Source organism: Dipodomys ordii, unplaced genomic scaffold (assembly GCF_000151885.1).
Source record: "Dipodomys ordii isolate 6190 unplaced genomic scaffold, Dord_2.0 Scaffold19, whole genome shotgun sequence".
NCBI classification, from domain to species: domain Eukaryota; kingdom Metazoa; phylum Chordata; class Mammalia; order Rodentia; family Heteromyidae; genus Dipodomys; species Dipodomys ordii.
In genome coordinates, this window is record NW_012267235.1 from 2,009,458 (window position 1) to 2,028,131 (window position 18,674).

An 18,674-nucleotide genomic window follows, 5' to 3' on the forward strand; every position below is an offset into this window, starting at 1 on the left:
AAGTGGCAGAGCGCTAGCCTTGAGCTGAAGAGCTGAGGGACAGCGCCCAGGCCCAGAGTTCAGGCCCCACGACCGGACCCAAAAAATAAAAAAAAAATAAAAAAAAGAATTCACCAATTATACTCATTCTTGTCCTAAAGGGGCTACCAGGACATTCAGTGAATGTGGGGCATACTCAGGGATTGAAATAAGGAATTAGATCCAGAATTGGGATTTTCTCAACTGCTTAACAGCAAAAAAGAAGTTATTTATTTGTATTGGGAGTGGCAGTGGTACTAAGGCTTGACCTCAGTGCCTTGTACTTAAATAAGCAAGTACTCTTCTACCTGAATCCCTAGTCCTGAAAACGTCAATAAATATTATTAACTTATCTAGAGGGAATGTTTATTAATTTTAAATTTTAATTGAATTATTTTGTGTCAGTACTGGAGCCTGAACTCAGGACCACATGTTCCTGCTTAGCTTTTTAATTCAAGGTTGATGCTGCTCTTCACTTGAGCCACATCTCCACTTTCAGCTTTTCAGTGGTTAATTGGAGATTTTCCTGCTCAGGTTTTGAATCATGATTCTCAGGTCTCAGCCTCATGAATGTCTAAGAATATAGGCATGAACCTCTGGTGCCTGGCAATGTTTTTTAGTAATAAGGAAATTCCCAATTGTCAAGGGCCATATAGACAGAATACCTACTGCAATCTCTGATGTATCTTTTTCTTTTGCTGGTGCTGGGGTTTGAATTCAAGGCCTCACACTTGCTCAGTTGACATTCTACTGCTTTGGCCATACCTCAAAAGCCTGGCTTTTTGTTTGTTTGTTTATACTCTGTTTTGAAATTCATTATAAAATGTTAAAATCAGGATACTCAAATGTAATATACTTTTAATTTTTTTTTTTTTTTTTTTGGTCCAGTCATGGGCCTGAACTCTGGGCCTACGCGCTGTCCCTCAGCTCTTCAGCTCAAGGCTAGTGCTCTACCACCTGAGCCACAATGCCACTTCCAGCTTTTTTTTCCTGCTTATGTGGTGCTGAGGAATGGAACCCAGGGCCTCATGGATGCAAGGCAAGCACTCTACCACTGAGCCACCTTCCCAGCCCCACTTTTATTATTCTTATTTGTTTGGTGCTGATCTTGAGCTTGAACTAGGGCTTGGGCACTTGAGCCACAGCTTCACTTCCAGCTTTTTGTGTGATTAACTGGAGGTAAGCATCTCATGGGCTTTTCTGCCTAGGCTGGCTATGAGGCTAATCATCAGATCTCGCCTTCCAAGTAGATAGGATTACAGGCATGATCCACAGGTACCTGGCTTTTTTTTTCTTTTTAAACATGTTTTTAGTAACCTGTTTAAAATTTTTAAACAATTTCTCTGGCTAAAGAGTGGAAGTAGAGTAATCCAAAGTATAAATCCTCAATGAGATTGAACTTCTCGCCGCCCCCCCCCACCATTGTAAGGCTTGAACTCAGAGCCTGGATACTGTCCCTAGGCTTTTTTTGCTTAAGGCTAGCACTCTACTATTTGATCCAGAGCTCTACTTCCAGCTTTCTTTGGGGGTAATTTATTGGAGATAAGAGTCTTGTGGACTTTCCTGCTTATGCTGGCAGGAATCGTGATCCTTAGATCTTGGCCTTCTGAGTAGTTAGTACCAAACAGTGCCTGGTTACCTTCTTTTTTATACTCATTATACCCATTAAAGGTAACAGCTATTCCCCTGGAATGCAGGTGAACTTACTGTGGTTATAAAATGCTACAGCTTCAGGGATGTTTAACAAATAGAAAGGTATTTTTGATATGTTATGGTTAGAGAATAATTTCTTAATGGCAGTTTTGTTACAAGATTAGTTTGCTACAGGTATTTTATTTTTTTATTGTTATTATAAATGTGATATACAGAGGGATTACAGTTTCATAAGTCAGGTAAAGAGCACATTTCTTTTTGGACAATATCACCCCTTCCCTCGTCCTCTCCCAGTGTTTTTCTCCAGTCCCCACCTACAAGTTTTATAGTTCATTTTCAACACAGTATCTAGTAAGAACAACTGCTACATTTGTTCACCCTTGTCCCTCCATTTCTGTGCTCTCCTTACCCTCCCAAAGACAGATAAACAAACAAACAAGATGAAAACAAAAATAACAACAAAGAAAAAAATCTCTTGTTTCAATTTCCTGGAGTTCATTTTGATAAATATTATCTTATGTGATCAGATGCACACAGGCATTGCACCTTTGTGCTCCTCTCCTAAGAGTGTCCTCCTTTGATCTCACTGTGTGTGAATGCCTAGATGTTACAAGTATTATAAAATTTCTAAAAAAAACTTTTCTGGTCCTTGGGCTTGAACTCAGGGTCTGGGTGTAGTCCCTAAGCATTTGTGTTCAAGACTAGTGGTCTACTACTTGAGCTACAGCTCCACTTCCAACTTTTTGGTAGTTAGTTGAAGATAAAAGTCTCACATACTGTCAGGTGCTGTTGGCTCACACCTGTAATTCTAACTACTTAGGAGGCTGAGATCTGAGGACTGAGATCCAAAGCCAGCCTGGGCAGGAAAGTCTGTGACTCTTATCTCCAATTAACCACCAGAAAACTGGAAGGGGTGCTGTGGTTCAAGTGGTAGAGAGCTCACCTTAAGCATCTAGGCCCAGAGTTAAAGCCCTACAACCAACCAAAAAATAAAAAAAGTCTCACATATTTTCCTATCTGGGCTGGCTTTGAATCTCAATCCTCAAATCTCAGCCTAGGATTATGAGCATGAGCCATTGGTACCTGGTAGCAGTTTTGAATTTTAATGCCCCAATTGATTCAACTGAGCTCAATTGATTCCAGGCATTGTAAAACAAACAAACAAAAAGGCCAAGTAACCATGTCAATATATCAAGTGCCATAGAGAATACCAATAACTATTTTTCTGTTTGTATTTAAATAATCACAACCCAGCTAAACTGGAGAAAAACAATCTCTCATATAAAAAATTACCATCTTACAGTATTGGCCTAGCAAGCAAGAGATCCCAAGTTTAACACTCAATATCATAAAATATATAAACAAAAAAAACCCAAACTCTACTTCACACCCTCTTTTCATCATTTATGGTAGACCTGAGCACTTACTCTTTCCTGCGATGTTTGATAACGGAGATGAAGGGCTGTGGGGTCCCAATCTACAGCAATAGAGGCATTTCCAATGTAAGCTCTGTCTTCATCACAAGCAATTTTGCAACCTCTGCAAAATCTAAAAGGGGAAAAAGATTTATAAAGAAATAAGGAATCTAAAACTTCAAATTAAAAACATTTATGTTTTACTCAAGCTTGGTTTTAAAACTCCCTTGGGATTCCAACTTCAAATTCTCTCTTTTTTTTTTGGTCGGTAGTGGGGCTTGAACTCTGGGCCTGGGCGTTGTCCCTAGCTCTTCAGCTCAAGGTGAGCACTCTACCACTTGAGCCACAGCGCCATTTCTGGTGATTAATTGAAGATAAGAATCTCACGGGACTTTCCTGCCCGGGCTGGCTTTGAACCTCGATCCTTAGATCTCAGCCTCCTGAGTAGCTAGGATTGCAGTCGTGAGTCACCAGCGCCTGGCAGTATTTTCTTTTTGCTACTAACATTTGAACTAGGGTCCTTCTGCTTGCTAGGCAGTGCTCTATCATATTAGTCATGGCACCAACCCATTTTTTTCCCCCTCCCAGTACAGGAGTTTGAATTTAAGGTCTTGTGCCAGCTAGGCAGGTACTCTTCCACTGGAGTTACACTCCCAGTCCTTTTGCTTTAATTCTTTTTCTTTTTTTTTTTGTTTCAGATGTTTTATTATTTATTGTTATTGTAGAGTTGATATTCAGAGGGGTTACAGTTACATCAGTCAGGTATAATTCTTTCTGAACCATGTCTCCCCTTCCCTTACTTTCTCCCAGTTTTTTCTTTTTATCTCCACCCACAAGATGTACAGTTCATTTTCCACATAGTATCTAGTGAGTGCCATTGTTGTATTTGTTTACCCTTGTTCCACCTTTTCTGTGTAATTATTGTTCAAATAGAGAGTATTGTGCCACCCACTGGTGGATCACATTTGTAATCCTAGTCTGAGGATCATGGTTCAAAGCCAGCCTGGGAAGAATTTATCTCCAATTAACCTCTAAAATTGTATAAGGAGAGCTGTGACTCAAGTAGTAGAGTCTTGAACTTGGGGTCAAGGTGCTGTTCCCAAGCAATTATACGCAAGGCTAGCCACTCTACCACTTTGAGGCACAGCACCATTTCCTGTTTTCTGATGGTTAATTGGAGATAAAAGTCTCTTGGAATTTTCTTCTTGGGCTGTCTTTGAACTGCGATCCTGAGATCTCAGCCTCCCAAGTATCTGGGATTGGAGGCATGAGCCACCCGTACCTGGCTTTGCTTTGGGTATGTTTTTGGTAGGGTCACTTTATTCCTGGGTTGGCCTAGGCTTTGATCTTCCTACTGGTGTCCCCTGATGTCCCTGAGTAAACTGGCACCTGGATTCTGGTGAATTTCTTATGCCAGGTCTAGCCTCAATTCCTGATCTTTGTTTCCCATGTAGCTAAGGGTTACAGGATTGAGTCATTGTGCTTGGCTTTTGTTTGTTTGTTTCCTTTTTGGTAAGGCAGAGTCTTCCTATGTAGCCCAGGCTGGTCTTGAACTCAAGATCCTCCTGCCTCAGCCTCCTAAGTGTGATAACAGACATGTGCCATGCTATAACCATGTCTGGCTAATTGTATTTATTAATAATTATTATTTCAGGTAACTATGCTTAGGGCTTCTCAGTCTTTGGATTTATACTAAGCATTTGTTAACATACAGAAATGGCAAAATAAATGACAGCAGAACTGACTCTTTGAAATAATACAGCTCAAAAGAAATTCTAAATTCAGTTACATAATGCTTTTAGGTAAAATAACAACCTATCTGATTTGTAAAATGGCATGTTAAAATATATAAAAGTTCATGGAGTTGCAGGAAAAAAGATGACAGGGCCATGGTTCCCATGTCTATCTGAGACTCAGTTTGTTAACTCTATAGCAGTTCTCTAAAAGTTGACTATTATCAGCTTCTTTCCCTGCTGTCCCAGAAATGATCCATCATTCTTTACAACTCTTTGAAAAACCAAAAACAGATTTCTAGAAAGTCTAGTTAGTTATGAGACTATGTTCTACTGGCTCAGAATTGCCAAACTTAAAAAATTATATATATATATAAAATCATAGAAAGTTTAGACTAATAATAAGCAGGCATGGTCTAAGTCACTCTGTACTTGGGAGGCTGAGACTGGAAGATAAACTGGGTTTAGGGACTTGAAAAAAGTTAGGGCAACATAGCAAGACTCCATTTAAATAAACAAAAGAAAAAGAAAAAAAGAAATTTGGAATAAAAATGATTATGTATTATGAATTGGAGGTATAGTTTGTAAAACTAGCTAATCTCATGAAGAAGAAATGAACAATTCCTACATTTACTACTTCAAGCTTTACATTATTCACTATTATGCCTCAATCTTGGCAGTCCTATAAAAAAGGTGAAATATCTGATGCTGCAATTCTAATAAAATGTTTCCTTTGCAGAAGATCACTTTACCTATACCATGGGCACCAAGCACAGGAGTTCCCGTCTTTCTGCACAACTCGTAGCGTGAATGGGTATTGATATCCCATACTGTCATCACTGAAATAGAAGAAAATATACACAAACCAAAGTCTTAGAAGCATTTCTGGTTTGCAAGCCAATCATATTCATTTCCTCTTAAAGTGATTCTCTAGGAAAAAGCATTTGCCTAGCAGGTATGCTCATGCAGACAGCTGGGTACTGCACATCCTAATCCATTAACTGCAACCGTGTAGTAGTCACAGTAAGCTATAGAGGGGTACACACTCTAGACTGCCAGATGTTCAAGAGTATACATGGTCCATGAACATTTTTACAAAGGAGGTCATGAAATCAAATAACAATTATTCTCCAGCTCTTATTTTATCAGAGAATATAATTCACATTAAAGTAAAATAATTAGACCTTTCCAAGATTAGAACATTGACACACTATAGGAGGCTGTATATTTGAAGGCTTCTTTAAATAAATTCCCCGTTTGTAGTACGTTAGGATTCGATCTCCTTTTCCCGACCATAGCTATTCAAAGCTATAAGGTATTGCCTCCGCGTAGCTCTTAAAAATTGTTAACAATTATGGAAAGATAAGACATGGTTTCTCTAAATTTTAATAAAACTTACTAATCTTGCTTCAATAAGAAGCAGAATTAATATACAAATAAGTACATATATATATATCTGTATAACACGTCTAGTATTTAAATATAATTCCTGGGCTAAAAGAGTGTTTATCAAGTGAAAAACCCTAGTTTCAATTCTTAGCACACACCTCCCCCAGAAAACAAAGCAACTTTCCAATTTCTATTTACCAATTATAGTTCATGAAGCTGGGGGAGAAAAAGAAGGAACAGTCTCATAGACTTTTTCTGCCTGGGCTGGCTTTGAACCACTATCCTCAGATTTCAGCTTCCTGAGTTTGCTGGATTTACAGGTATGGGCTACCAGCACCCAGCTTTGTTTTTTGTTTTTGTTTTTTTTAACATAAAATAACTTAGATACAAAGGGATGACATTTTCTTGGTTAAATGGAGATAAGAAACTCAGGAATGTATGTTCCTTGGATAAGTTTTGAACCACAATCTAAAGATCTCAGTCTCTGGGATTAGAGGCATGAGCAGCTGGTTCTGGGCTCTGTCTTGATTTTTTTTTGCTCATGGCTGGTGCTTTCTCACTTGAGCCATGCCTCCAACCCAGCTTTTTTTTTTTTTTGGTTCCGGTCATAGGGCCTGAACTCTGGGCCTGGGCGCTGTCCCTCAGTTCTTCAGCTCAAGGCTAGCGCTCTTACCACTTGAGCCACAGCGCCACTTCTGGCTTTTTTCTTTTTGCTTATGTGGTGCTGAGGAATCCAACCCAGGGCCTTGAGCATGCAAGGCAAGCTCTCTACCACTGAGCCACCTTCCCAGCCCTAACCCAGCTTTTTTTGTCAGTTGTGGGGTCTGAACTCAGGGCCTTTTCTTTTCTTTTGCTCAAGGCTAGCACTCTCCATGTTTACCTATAGCACCATTTCTAGTTTTCTATTGGTTAATTGGAAATAACAGATTTTCCTGCCTCAGCTAGCTCTCAACCTCAATCCATATGACCTCAGCTCCAGAGCATCTAGGATTACAGGAGTGAACCAATAGCTTCTGGCCAATCGAGCTTTGTTGATGATTAATTAGAGATAAGAGTCACACAGATTTTTCAGTTTGGGCTGCCTTAGAAGAGTAATCTTAAGGGGCTGGGAAGGTGGCTCAGTGGTAGAGTGAGTGCTTGCCTTGCACACATGAGGCCCTGGGTTCAATTCTCAGCACCACATAAGCAGAAAAAGCCAGAAGTGGTGCTGTGGCTCAAATGGGAGAGTGCTGGCCTTGAGCTGAAGAGCTGAGGGACAGCACCCAGGCTCAGGCCCAGCGTTCAGGGCCCATGACCGACCAAAAAAGAAAAAAAAATCCTCAGATCTCAGCCTTGGGAGTACCTAGGATTCTAGGTATAAACTAGTGGTACCTACCTCAAATCAATTTTTTTTTAACCTTTGTGCATTTGCTTACCATGGATACCTACTAAAAGTAAAATCATACAGAGTGCAGGTGGCTCACACCTATAATCCTAGCTATTCAGGAGGTTGAGATCTGAGGATCACTATTCAAAGCCAGCTTGGAAGGAAAGTCTGTAAGACTCTAAGACTTTCTCTCTCTCTCTCTCTGCCTGTCAGGGGGCTGGGCTTGAACTCAGGCCCTGGGCACTGTATATGAGCTTCTTTGGATCAAGCCTAGTGCTCTACCACTAGAGACAGAGAGCTACTCAGTTTTTGTTTATTTGGTACTGAGGAATCGAACCCGGGGCTTCATGCATGCTTGGCAAGCACTCTACCACTGAGCTACATTCCTAGCCCACGTGAGACTCTTATCTCCAATTTAACTACCAGAAAACTGGAAGTGGTGCTGTGGCTCCAAGTGGCAGAGCACTAGCCTTGAGAAAAAAACCTCAGGGATAGTGCTCAGGCTCTGAGTTCAAGCCCCATGACCGACAAAAAAAAAAAAAAAATCATACAGTATGTGTCCTTTTCTGTCTTGCTTATTATTTCAAGTTGTATAATGCTCTCAGGCTTCATCCATGTTGTGGCATATATCAGCATTAGATTCTCTCTCTCCCTCTCCCCCTCCCTCCCTCCCTCTCCTCTCTCTCTCTCTCTCTCTCAGTGGTACTAGGATTTCAACTTGCTAGGTAGGTGCTCTTACCACTTCAGCCAAACCACCCCTAACCCTTTTGTCTAGGCTATTTTTCAGACTGGGCATCACACCTTTTGCTCAGGGAAAGTCTAGTCTGTAATCCTCCTATTTATAACTCCCTTATAGCTGGTATTATGGGCAATACCACCATGCCTGGATTTGTGTGTATGTGTGCTGGTCCTGGGGCTTCAGCTCAGGAACTGTCCCTGAGCATTTTTTGCTTAAGGCTAGTAGCAGTCTACCACTTGAGCCACACCTCCACTTCAGGATTTTTGGTGGTTAATTGGAGATAAAAGTCCCAGGGACTTTCCTGGCAGGGCTGGCTTTGAACTGTGATCCTAAGATCTCAGTCTCCTGAGTTGCTAGGATTATAGGTGTGAGCCACTGGCATCACATTTGTTTTTCATTTTTAAAATTGTTATTATAAAGTTGATATGCAGAGGGGTTATTGTTACATAAGTCAGATAAAGAGTAAATTTCTTTTTGGACAATGTTACCCTTTCTCTCACCACACTTTTTATGGTGCCAGCTTTGGGGCTTGAACTTAGGGCCAGGTCCCCTTGTCTGGCGTTTTCACTCAAGGCTAGTACTCTACCACTTGAAGCCACAATTCCACTTCCGGTTTATTGGTAGCTAATTAGGTAAGAGTCTCACAGATTTTCCTGCTAGGGTTAATCCTTAGATCTCAGCCTCCCAAGTAGCTAGGATTACAGGCATGAGCCACCAAATGCCCCGTTTCTCATTTCCCAATATTTGTTGGTTAATTGGAGATAATAGTCTGGAGGATTTTTTCTTCCTGGTCAGGCTTTGAAGCTCCAGCCTTAGATCTTAACCTCCTGAGCAGCCAGTTTTTTTTTTTTTTAATTGTGAAAATACCATACAGAAGGGTTACAATTACATGGGCAAGATAATGAGTACATTTCTTATCAAGCATTGTTGCCTCTGTTGTCTCCTCCTTTGTTTCCCCTTCCCTTCCCCCCCACCCCAAATGTGGTCTTGACAACTTTGTTTACTGAGTAACTGGGATTACATGTGTGAGTTATGCCACCACACACAGCTCTCATTCCTTTTAATGGCTGAATGCTATTTGATATATATTACATTTTGTTGTAGCATATATCAGCACTAGATTCCATTTCTCTCTCTCTCTCTTTTCAGTGGTACCAGGGTTTCAACTTGATAGGTAGGTGCTCTTACCACTTCAGCTAAACCCCTAGCCCTTGTTTTTTTGTCAGTTGTGGGGCTTGAACTCTGGGCCTGGATGCTGTCCCTCAGCTCTTCAACTCAAGACGAGTGCTCTACTACTTGAGCCACAGTGCCACTTCTGGTTTTCTGGTGGTTAACTGGAGATAAGTCTCAGACTTTCCTTGTCTAGGCTGGCTTTGAACTGTGATCTTAGCCTCAAATCTCAGCCTCCTGCATGGCTAGGATTACAGGCGTGAGACACTGGTGCCTAGCACACTCCTAGCTCTTTTGTCTAGGCTATTTCATTCATCTCTTTATAAGACATTTGGATCACTTTTGCTTTTTGTTGTAACTCATTAGATTCATTAGATGGAAATCAGAGGGCTCTGGTACAGTGGCTCAAACTTGTAATTCTAGCTACATGGGAGGTGGGGATAAGTTTGTAAGACTATCTCAAACAATGGCTAGATGAAGTGGTACACACACACACACACACACACACACAACCTGGTATTGCAGCTACACAGGAAGCACAATGGCTGGCACAGTGGCACATACCTGTCATCTCTAGTGACACAGAGAAGCACAAACAGAATGATTGCAATCTGGACCTGCCAGGCTATAGTGAGATTTATTCTTGAAAATAATCAATGCTAAACATGGTGGCTAGAGGCATGGCTCAAGTTATAGAGTGCCTGCCTAGCAATCTTCATGCCCTGAGTTCAATCCCCAGTACTAAAAAAAAATTAATCTTTTTTTTTTTTGGGGGTCCAGTCGTGAGCCTAAACCTTGGGCCTGGGCGCTGTCCATCAGCTCTTCACTTCAAGGCTAGTGCTCTACCACTTGAGCCACAGCACCACTTCCGGCTTTTTCTGCTATGTGGTGATGAGGAATTGAACCCAGAGCCTCACGCATGCAAGGCAAGCACTCTACCACTGAGCCACCTTCCCAGCCCCATCAGTAGCTATTTGTAAAACATAAACTCATTATTCTTTTAATTCTCTCTTCAACCTAGGTCAGCTTCCATTTCATGTGTTCATCAGTACTATATCACTAGTAGATTTCACAAAGGTCATCAAAGATCCTCATTTTAAAGCCGGGCGCTGGTGGCTCACGCCAGTAATCCTAGCTACTCAGGAGGCTGAGATTTGAGGATCGCGGTTCAAAGCCAGCCCGGGCAGGAGAGACCATGAGACTCCTATCTCCAATAAACCACCAGAAAACTGGAAGTGGCGCTGTAGCTCAAGTGGTAGAGCGCTCGCCTTGAGCTGAAGAGCTGAGGGACAGCACCCAGGCCCAGAGTTCAAGCCCCAGGGCCGACAAAAAAAAAAAAAAGATCGTCATTTTATGAAATGCAGTAGGCAAGTATCAATCTTTTTTTTACTCAATCTGATTTCCAACAACTGATCACTTTTTCCTGGAAATACTTTTTTCACTTAACCTTTGTTGATTGCTCATCCTTAATTTCTTTACATTACTAGATGTTTGTTTTCCTTTCTTTTTTTAACCTTTAATTAAAATTCAACAGGAATTAGGTCTTAGACATGCTCTCTAAATCTCACTCTCTTAAGTCATACAATTTTTTATCTCAACACTTTACAAACTAATTATTTGCTAGGTACCAGTGGCTCACACCTGTAATCCTAGCTACTCAGGAGGCTGAGATCTGAGGATCTCAGTTCAAAGCCAGCCCAGGCAGGAAAGACAGTGAGACTTTTTTTTTGGGGGGGGTCTAATTGTGGAGCCTGAGCTCTGGGCCTGGGCGCTGTCCCTCAGCTCTTCAGCTCAAGGCTAGTGCACTACCACTTGAGCCATAGCACCACTTTTTTTCCTGCTTATGTGGTGCTGAGGAATCAAACCCAGGGCCTCATGTATGCAAGGCAAGCACTCTACCACTGAGCCACCTTCCCAGCCCTGACAGTGAGACTTTTATTTCCAATAAACCACTCAGAAAACTGGAAGTGGTGCTGTGGCTCAAGTGATAGAGCACTAGCCTTGAGCTGAAGAGCTGAGGGACAGAGCCTAGGCCAGAGTTCAAGCCCCCCAACCAACAAAAATACAACAACAAGGGCTGGGAAGATGGCTCAGTGGTAGAGTGCTTGCCTTGCATACATGAGGCCTTGGGTTTGATTCCTCAGCACCAAATAAGCAGAAAAAGCCAGAAGTGGCACTTTGGCTCAAGTGATAGAGCACTAGCCCTGAGCTCAAGAGCTGAGAGACAGCGCCCAGGCCCAGAGTTCAGGCCCCATGACTGACAAATAACAACAACAAACAAAAACTATTTGTTGTGGACACTCATGATTATATCTTCAGAAGAGGATATTCAGGTGAATTTCCGACTTGAATGCAATAAAATATTTGGATTTAGCTAGATTCTTTTCTTGTCAAAATCCTTTTCCAGTTTTCTTCTTTTCACTAAGTAGTCCAACATTCATGGACAACAGTTCAGGCTGAAAACCTAGTTTGCCCCCCTCTCCCTTCCTATAATTTACATATAGTTAGCAAATTCTGGAAAAATCCTCACTTAGAAGCCATTTAACTCAATCAGAACAATACTTTAAAATTAATGTTACTCTACTAAAATGCTCAACTAAATTCCTTATCATTATCTAGTTTTCCTTTAATATTTATTTGCATGCCTCAAGCCCTATCTTTATCAAGACTCATCATAGTAAACATAAATTTTGTATTCCGTTATTATAGAAATAGAACTCCCCTTTGTACCATGATGGCAAGAAATTATTTTTAGTTCAACTGAGATATAGGCCATTACAATCACAACAGAATAGCGGTAGAAGGAATGGAAAGAAAACAGAAAATATTTATTATCTATACCTAGATTTACAAAATTATTTCATGTTGAAAGATACATTATGGAAACAATTCAATGGAATCACTGAATGAGACTTTATGGTCTCTCATAATAAGTCACTCCTATTCTGATTTACACAAGACTGAGATGATAAATTTCCATTCATAGTTTCTATTTTTGCAATAACAGAAGACAAGGATATTACCTGAAGCATTAGCAGGAAGAGTTTAGGCAAAAGATTAGAGAATGAAAGCAGTATTAAACATCAGATCATGTAGATGACAAGAGGAAATTGTAAGGTCTCTCCTCAAAATAACAGATCAAATGGTTAAATCATATGCTCTGAGCGGTTCTGTTCAGAGTAAATTAATTTGACATAGTATGCCTCCTATATATTACAAATAAATCATATATGTTATTCTTGTAAAGTTTAGAAAGCACTAGTCTAAGATAAGCCCTTGAACTTACCAATCCTGAGCATGATTACTAGCTTCCTGAGGTGGGAGTGGGCTGGCTAATCGAGATACTTGAATCCAAACTGAATCATATAGGTCTTTCTTCCGGGTATTCATAGTACAGGGAACAATCAGTGGCATTCCAAAGAGGCTGGGGCGGTTCTTCTGAGATGACAGGAAATACAGTTCTGTCCTCATCTGTATGTACAAATAAGAGAAGAGAGAACTGGAAAGATAGGTCTCTGCCAATAACATGTATTAACCATTCATTTTCAAATTAGTTATTAGGGCTAGGAAGGTAGCTCACTGGTAGAGTGCTTGCCTTGCATGCATGAGGCCCTGGGTTTGATTCCTCAGCACCACATAAGTAGAAAAAGCCAGAAGTGGTGCTGTGGCTCAAGTGGTAGAGCACTAGCCTTGAGCTGAAGAGCCTGAAGGACAGCACCCAGGCCCAGAGTTCAGCCCATGACCAACCAAAAAAAAAAAAATCAAGAATTCAAATTAGTTATTATCATACTCTTCTCTTTACATATAGACTTCCTCTTCATTAATCTGAAAAGAATTGGTTAAATGGAGCCATGAAAAGGTTGAGGTAATACCAGCTTCAGGGTTATCTGTCAATCCTGAATTTCAGTAATTGAAACATCTGTCAAAGAACATTCTTATATCCCTCCAAAAAATACATACAATGACAAGAGCAAAACCTCCAAAGGCATTCACATTTATATGGTAGAGAAGATATTTATGCCTATAGGCACATGAACACACAATAGACATAAATTCAAAAGAAAGTCATATTCAGATATATTAGCTATCCTGCTGCCTCTTAATACATGAGGAATGCCATTTCATATATTGACTATAACATATGCTATGAAAATGTATTAAAATGAAGATGTTACACAGACAGAAAATAGCTGTATTTCATAAATGGCAGTGGCAGGATAAACAATAAGTTGCCTAAAATATAACTAACCATTTTTCGGTGGACTGCAACAATGTATCCTGTAACAGGGATGTCAGGAAGATATGGCAAATGACCATTCACCATTCCATTTGTAAAACTCTTCTCAGTTCCACATGGCACAACAGTATTTGGCATTCCATTGGGGATGAATATTGGTCGAGACAGGTCCCCGTTGGTAGTTAGGCTGAACATCCCATTTGTAGATGGAGAAGAGGAGAAATCTATAAATTCAAAGATATGTATGGCACTTAAGCTTTGGTACCTTCATTTTCATTCTTTTCTTAAGGTTTGTTTTGTGTCTGTGTGTGCGCGTGTGCACATGCACGTGCACCATGCACTGCTCCTATGGTCTGAATTCAGGGAGAGGCACTGTCCTTGAACTTCTTTTGCTCAAGTTTAGCACTCTACCACATAAGCCACAGCTCTAACTCTGAGTTTGTTTGTTTTTTTTTGGTTTGTGATTAATTAGAGATGAGAGTCTCATGGATTTTCCTGCCCTGGCTGGCTTCAAACCACAATCCTCAGATCTCAGCCTCATGAGTAGCTAGGATTATAGGCATGAGCCACTGGCACCTGGCATTTCTCAAGTATTTAAGGATCTGGACCACTTGTAGTATAGTTTCTTTTATATAGAACACAGAGAAATTGCAGTTCAAGTAACAATTATAGACTTATTTGGAGTTTTTTTTTTTGGGTCAGTCATGGGACTTGAACTCTGGGCCTGGGTGCTATCCCTCAGCTCTTCAGCTCAAGGCTAGCACTCTAGCTCTTGAGCCACAGTACCACTTCCAGTTTTCTGAGTGGTTTATTGGAGATAAGAGTCTCACTATCTTTCCTGCCCGGGCTGGCTTTGAACATCAATCCTCAGATCTCAACCTCCTGAGTAGCTAGGATTACAGGCATGAGCCACTGGCGCCTGGCTTAAATTTAGATTTTACTTATATTACTCATATTTATTTTTAAATAGCAAAGTAAGAAGCTGATTATAAGAAACTAAGACTTTTGCAAAACTTCATATAAATATCATGTAAGCCGAGCATCCGTGGCTCATGCCTGTAATCTTAGCTACTCAGGAGGCTGAGATCGGAGGAATGTGGTTCAAAACCAGCCCAGGCAGGAAAGTCCGTGAGACTCTTATCTCCACTAAACCACTAGAAAACTGGAAGTGGCGCTCACCTTGAGCTGAAGAGCTGAGGGATAACGCCCAAGCCCAGAGTTCAAGCCCCACACCCAACAAAAAAAAACAAAACAAAAAACCCAAAATATAATGTAGTACACAGAAAATAATTATTTTTCAGTTTTTGCTTTTTGTGCCACTACTGGGGCTTGAACTCAGGGCCTGGGCACTGACCCATAGCTTTTTGCTTAAGGCTGACACTCTACCTCAAGGCCCAACTCTACTTTCAGCTTTTGGCTGGTTAACTGGAGCTAAGAATCTCTAGAATTTGTTTGCCAGGACTGCCTTTGACTGCAATCCTCATATCTCAAATCTCCTGAGAGTTAGGATTATAGGTATGAGCCACTGATGCTTGGCAAATAATTTTATCTTTTATCACTTCTATAATTTGTTTTCTTTCCCATTATTATTATTATTATTATTGTCAGTCAAAGGACTTGAACACTCAGGGCCTGGGTTCTGTCCCTGTGCTCCTTTTGCTTAAGGCTAGCTAGCATGCTATTACTTTGAGACACAGTGCCACTTCCAGTTTTCTGGTGGTCAACTGGAGATAAGAGTCTCACAGGCTTTCAACTGCAATCTTCAGATCTTAGCCTCATGAGAAGCTATGATTAAAATTATTACTTTTTAAAAAATATTTTTATTAAGCCAGATGCAGGTAGCTCATGCCTGTCATTTCAAAGTGCTCAGGCTTTGAGTTCATGTCCCACAAACATTTTTTTTTTTTTTGTCGGTCATGGGACCTGAACTCTGGGCCTGGGCACCGTCCCTCAGCTCTTTAGTTGTAGACTAGCGCTATACCACTTGAGCCTCAGCCCCACTTCTGGTTTTTTCTGCTTATGTGGTGCTGAGGAATCAAACCGAGGGCCTCATGCATGCAAGGCAAGTACTCTACCACTGAGCCACCTTTCCAGCCCCCACAAATGTTTTTTAAAAATTATCTTTAAGGGGCTGGGAAGGTGGCTCAGAGTTAGAGTGCTTGCCTCGCATGCATAAGGCCCTGGGTTTGATTCCTCAGCACTACATAAACAGAAAAAGCCAGAAGTAGTGCTGTGGCTCAAGTGGTAGAGCACTAGCCTTGAGCTGAAGAGCTGAGGGACAGTGCCCAGGCCCCGAGTTCAATCCCTATGACCAACACATACACACATAAACATACACACACCACACACAGTTATCTTTAAGTACTTGTACAAAGGAGTTGTCACTGAACAAAGCAGGTTATGAATTCAAAGCATCATGATCAATGTCTAAATTCTTTATTCCTCTAAGAATGCAAAATGCTGTCTGCTAGACAGTTAATGCTTTTTAAATTAAAATTTAAATTAAAAGTACATTTCTTTAGTCTTATTAGTCACATTTCAAATGCTTAACAGTTTACATGACTGATGGATACTGTATTGGAGGGCAAAGATCATAGACATATTTCTTTTACTGCAAAGTTCTATTGAACAGCGATATTCTAAATAGAAAGCAACATCAAGTCATCATTAGTACTATCTACTACATGCTCTTTGAGAGGAGCTTCCTTCTCTATGAACCCCTTTATAATTGGAGGATTAGCATAATCATAAGCAGTAAAAAAGAACAAACAAAACCTCGTATTAGTGGCTCATGCCTATAATTCTAGCTATTCAGGAAGCTGAGATCTAGGAACTGAAGTTTCAAGACAGCTGGGGCAAAAAAAGTGTGAGATTCTTATTGCCAATTAACCAGCGCAAAAAGCTGGAAGTGAAGGTATGGATCAAGCGGTAGAGCACTAGTCGTTAGCCAAAAAGCTAAAGGATATCATTCAGACTCTGGGTTCAAGACCCAGTAACTGGCTGGCTAACTGGCACACACACACACCTGGGTTCAAGACCCAGTAACTGGCTGGCTACTGACACACACACACACATACGAGACTGTCAGCTGGGTATTATAATTCTAGCTAAATTCTAGCTACTTGGAAGGATGAGATCTGAGGACAGTGGTCTGAAGCCAACACACACACACACACACACACACACACACACACACACACACGAGACTGTCAGCTGGGTATTATAATTCTAGCTAAATTCTAGCTACTTGGAAGGATGAGATCTGAGGACAGTGGTCTGAAGCCAGCCTAGGCAGGAAAGATTGAAAGACTCTTATCTCCAATTAACTACCAAAGAAAGTGAAGTGGAGCTGTGGCTAAAATGGCAGAATGCTACTTATGAGTTTTAAAAGTGCAAGGACAGGGCCCAGGCCTAAGTTCAAGTCTCTGGACCAGAAAAAAAAAATTGGGGACAAAGTCTACTTGAGAGGCAAAGAATCAAAGGTTAGGAATATCAGGGTTTGAGGCCAGCCCAGGCAGAAAAGTTCAGGATACCCCTTTTCAAATGAGGGCCAGGTCCAATGGAGCATCCTATCATTCTAGCTATGAAGAGAAGCCTAAAATAGGTGGATCATGACTGAGGCCCGGACACAATCAGAAAGTGAGACTCCATCTGAAAAATAACTGGCACACAGGTTGGGAATGTGGCTTACTGGAGAGAGCTTGTCTAGCATGCATGAAGCCCTGGGTTTGATGCCTCAGTACCACATAAACAGAAAAAGCTGGATGTGTCACTCTGGCTCAAGTGGTAGAGTGCTAGCCTTGAGCAAAAAGAAGCTCAAGGACAGTGCTCAGGCCCTGAGTTCAAGTCCCAGGACTGGCAAAAAAATTAGTACAACAAAGGGCCAGAGGTGTGTCTCAGCAGTAGAGTATTACCCTAGGAAGAACAAGATAGAGTCCAAGTTCAAACCTCAGTACAACAAAAAAGAAAAAGGAATGAGCAAAGCAAATAAATGGCAAAAAAGACTTACAAGGTACCGGTATCATATGCAATAATTGCATAACACTCTTATTCATCTATTTTTGTTTATGTTCCCTGGTAGCATGTTGCTCTCATACTATATGGTGCCATGTTAGTATCAGAAAGGAGTTAAAAGAGATCTGAATGCTATTGGAATTTGAGCTAATATCTATATACTTAGCTTATACACTTAGGTTTTCTGAATTTCAGGCTTTTCATCTATCAAAAAAAAAGGAGAATGTAAGCCAAGTAATTAGTAGAATTCCCTCAGAAATCTCTTTGAATAGCATAAAAGGTTTGTCAGGGCTCAAAGATTCTTTTGCTCTAATATCTTCAGCACAATAAATAGAAAATGATAAATGTTAGATCAATCTTTAAAGCTGAGATAATAAGAAAGAGCATTCATTCTAGCTTACCTGTTTGTACTGGACTAGATTCTGAAACTGGAGATGGAGGAAGGGGGATTTCAAATGCACACAAAAATCCACTCACTGAGAGGCGAACTTTTTGGTTGTCCTGAGGCAAATTCTAGAAATAAAAGAAAGATGAAAAAGGAGTGAAGTATTAACTCTCTGAATTTTTTTTTTTTTTGGTCTGTCATGGAGCCTGAACTTTTGGTCTGGGCACTGTCCCTCAGCTCTTCAGCTCAAGGCTAGTGCTCTACCAGTTGAGTCACAGTGCCACTTCCGGCTTTTTCTGTTTATGTGATGCTGAAGAATCAAACCCAGGGCCTCGTGCATGCAAGGCAAGCAGTCTACCACGAAGCCACCTTCACAGCCCTCTCTCATGTTTTTTTTTTTTTTTTGCCAGTCATGGAGCCTGAACTCTGGGCCTGGGTGCTGTCCTTGAGCTCTTCAGCTCAAGGCTAGTGCCCTACCACTTGAGCTACAGCACCACTTCTGGCTTTTTTTTTTTTTTTTGCTTATGTGGTGCTGAGGAATCGAACCCAGGGCCT

At 40.9% G+C, this 18,674-nt stretch overlaps 1 protein-coding gene across 1 annotated transcript in view; it reads right to left on the bottom strand.

The window, feature by feature from the left end:
- Window positions 1-18,674, bottom strand: part of Usp32 (ubiquitin specific peptidase 32) — a 168,220-nt gene that overhangs the window by 17,813 nt on the left and 131,733 nt on the right. The window contains exons 21-25 of the mRNA XM_013013080.1: window positions 18,136-18,247; window positions 13,733-13,944; window positions 12,770-12,954; window positions 5,572-5,658; window positions 3,099-3,219 (exon numbers count right to left, since the gene is read on the bottom strand). Coding sequence (XP_012868534.1) covers window positions 3,099-3,219; window positions 5,572-5,658; window positions 12,770-12,954; window positions 13,733-13,944; window positions 18,136-18,247 — 717 coding nt within the window. The remainder of the gene's footprint in view (window positions 1-3,098; window positions 3,220-5,571; window positions 5,659-12,769; window positions 12,955-13,732; window positions 13,945-18,135; window positions 18,248-18,674) is intronic.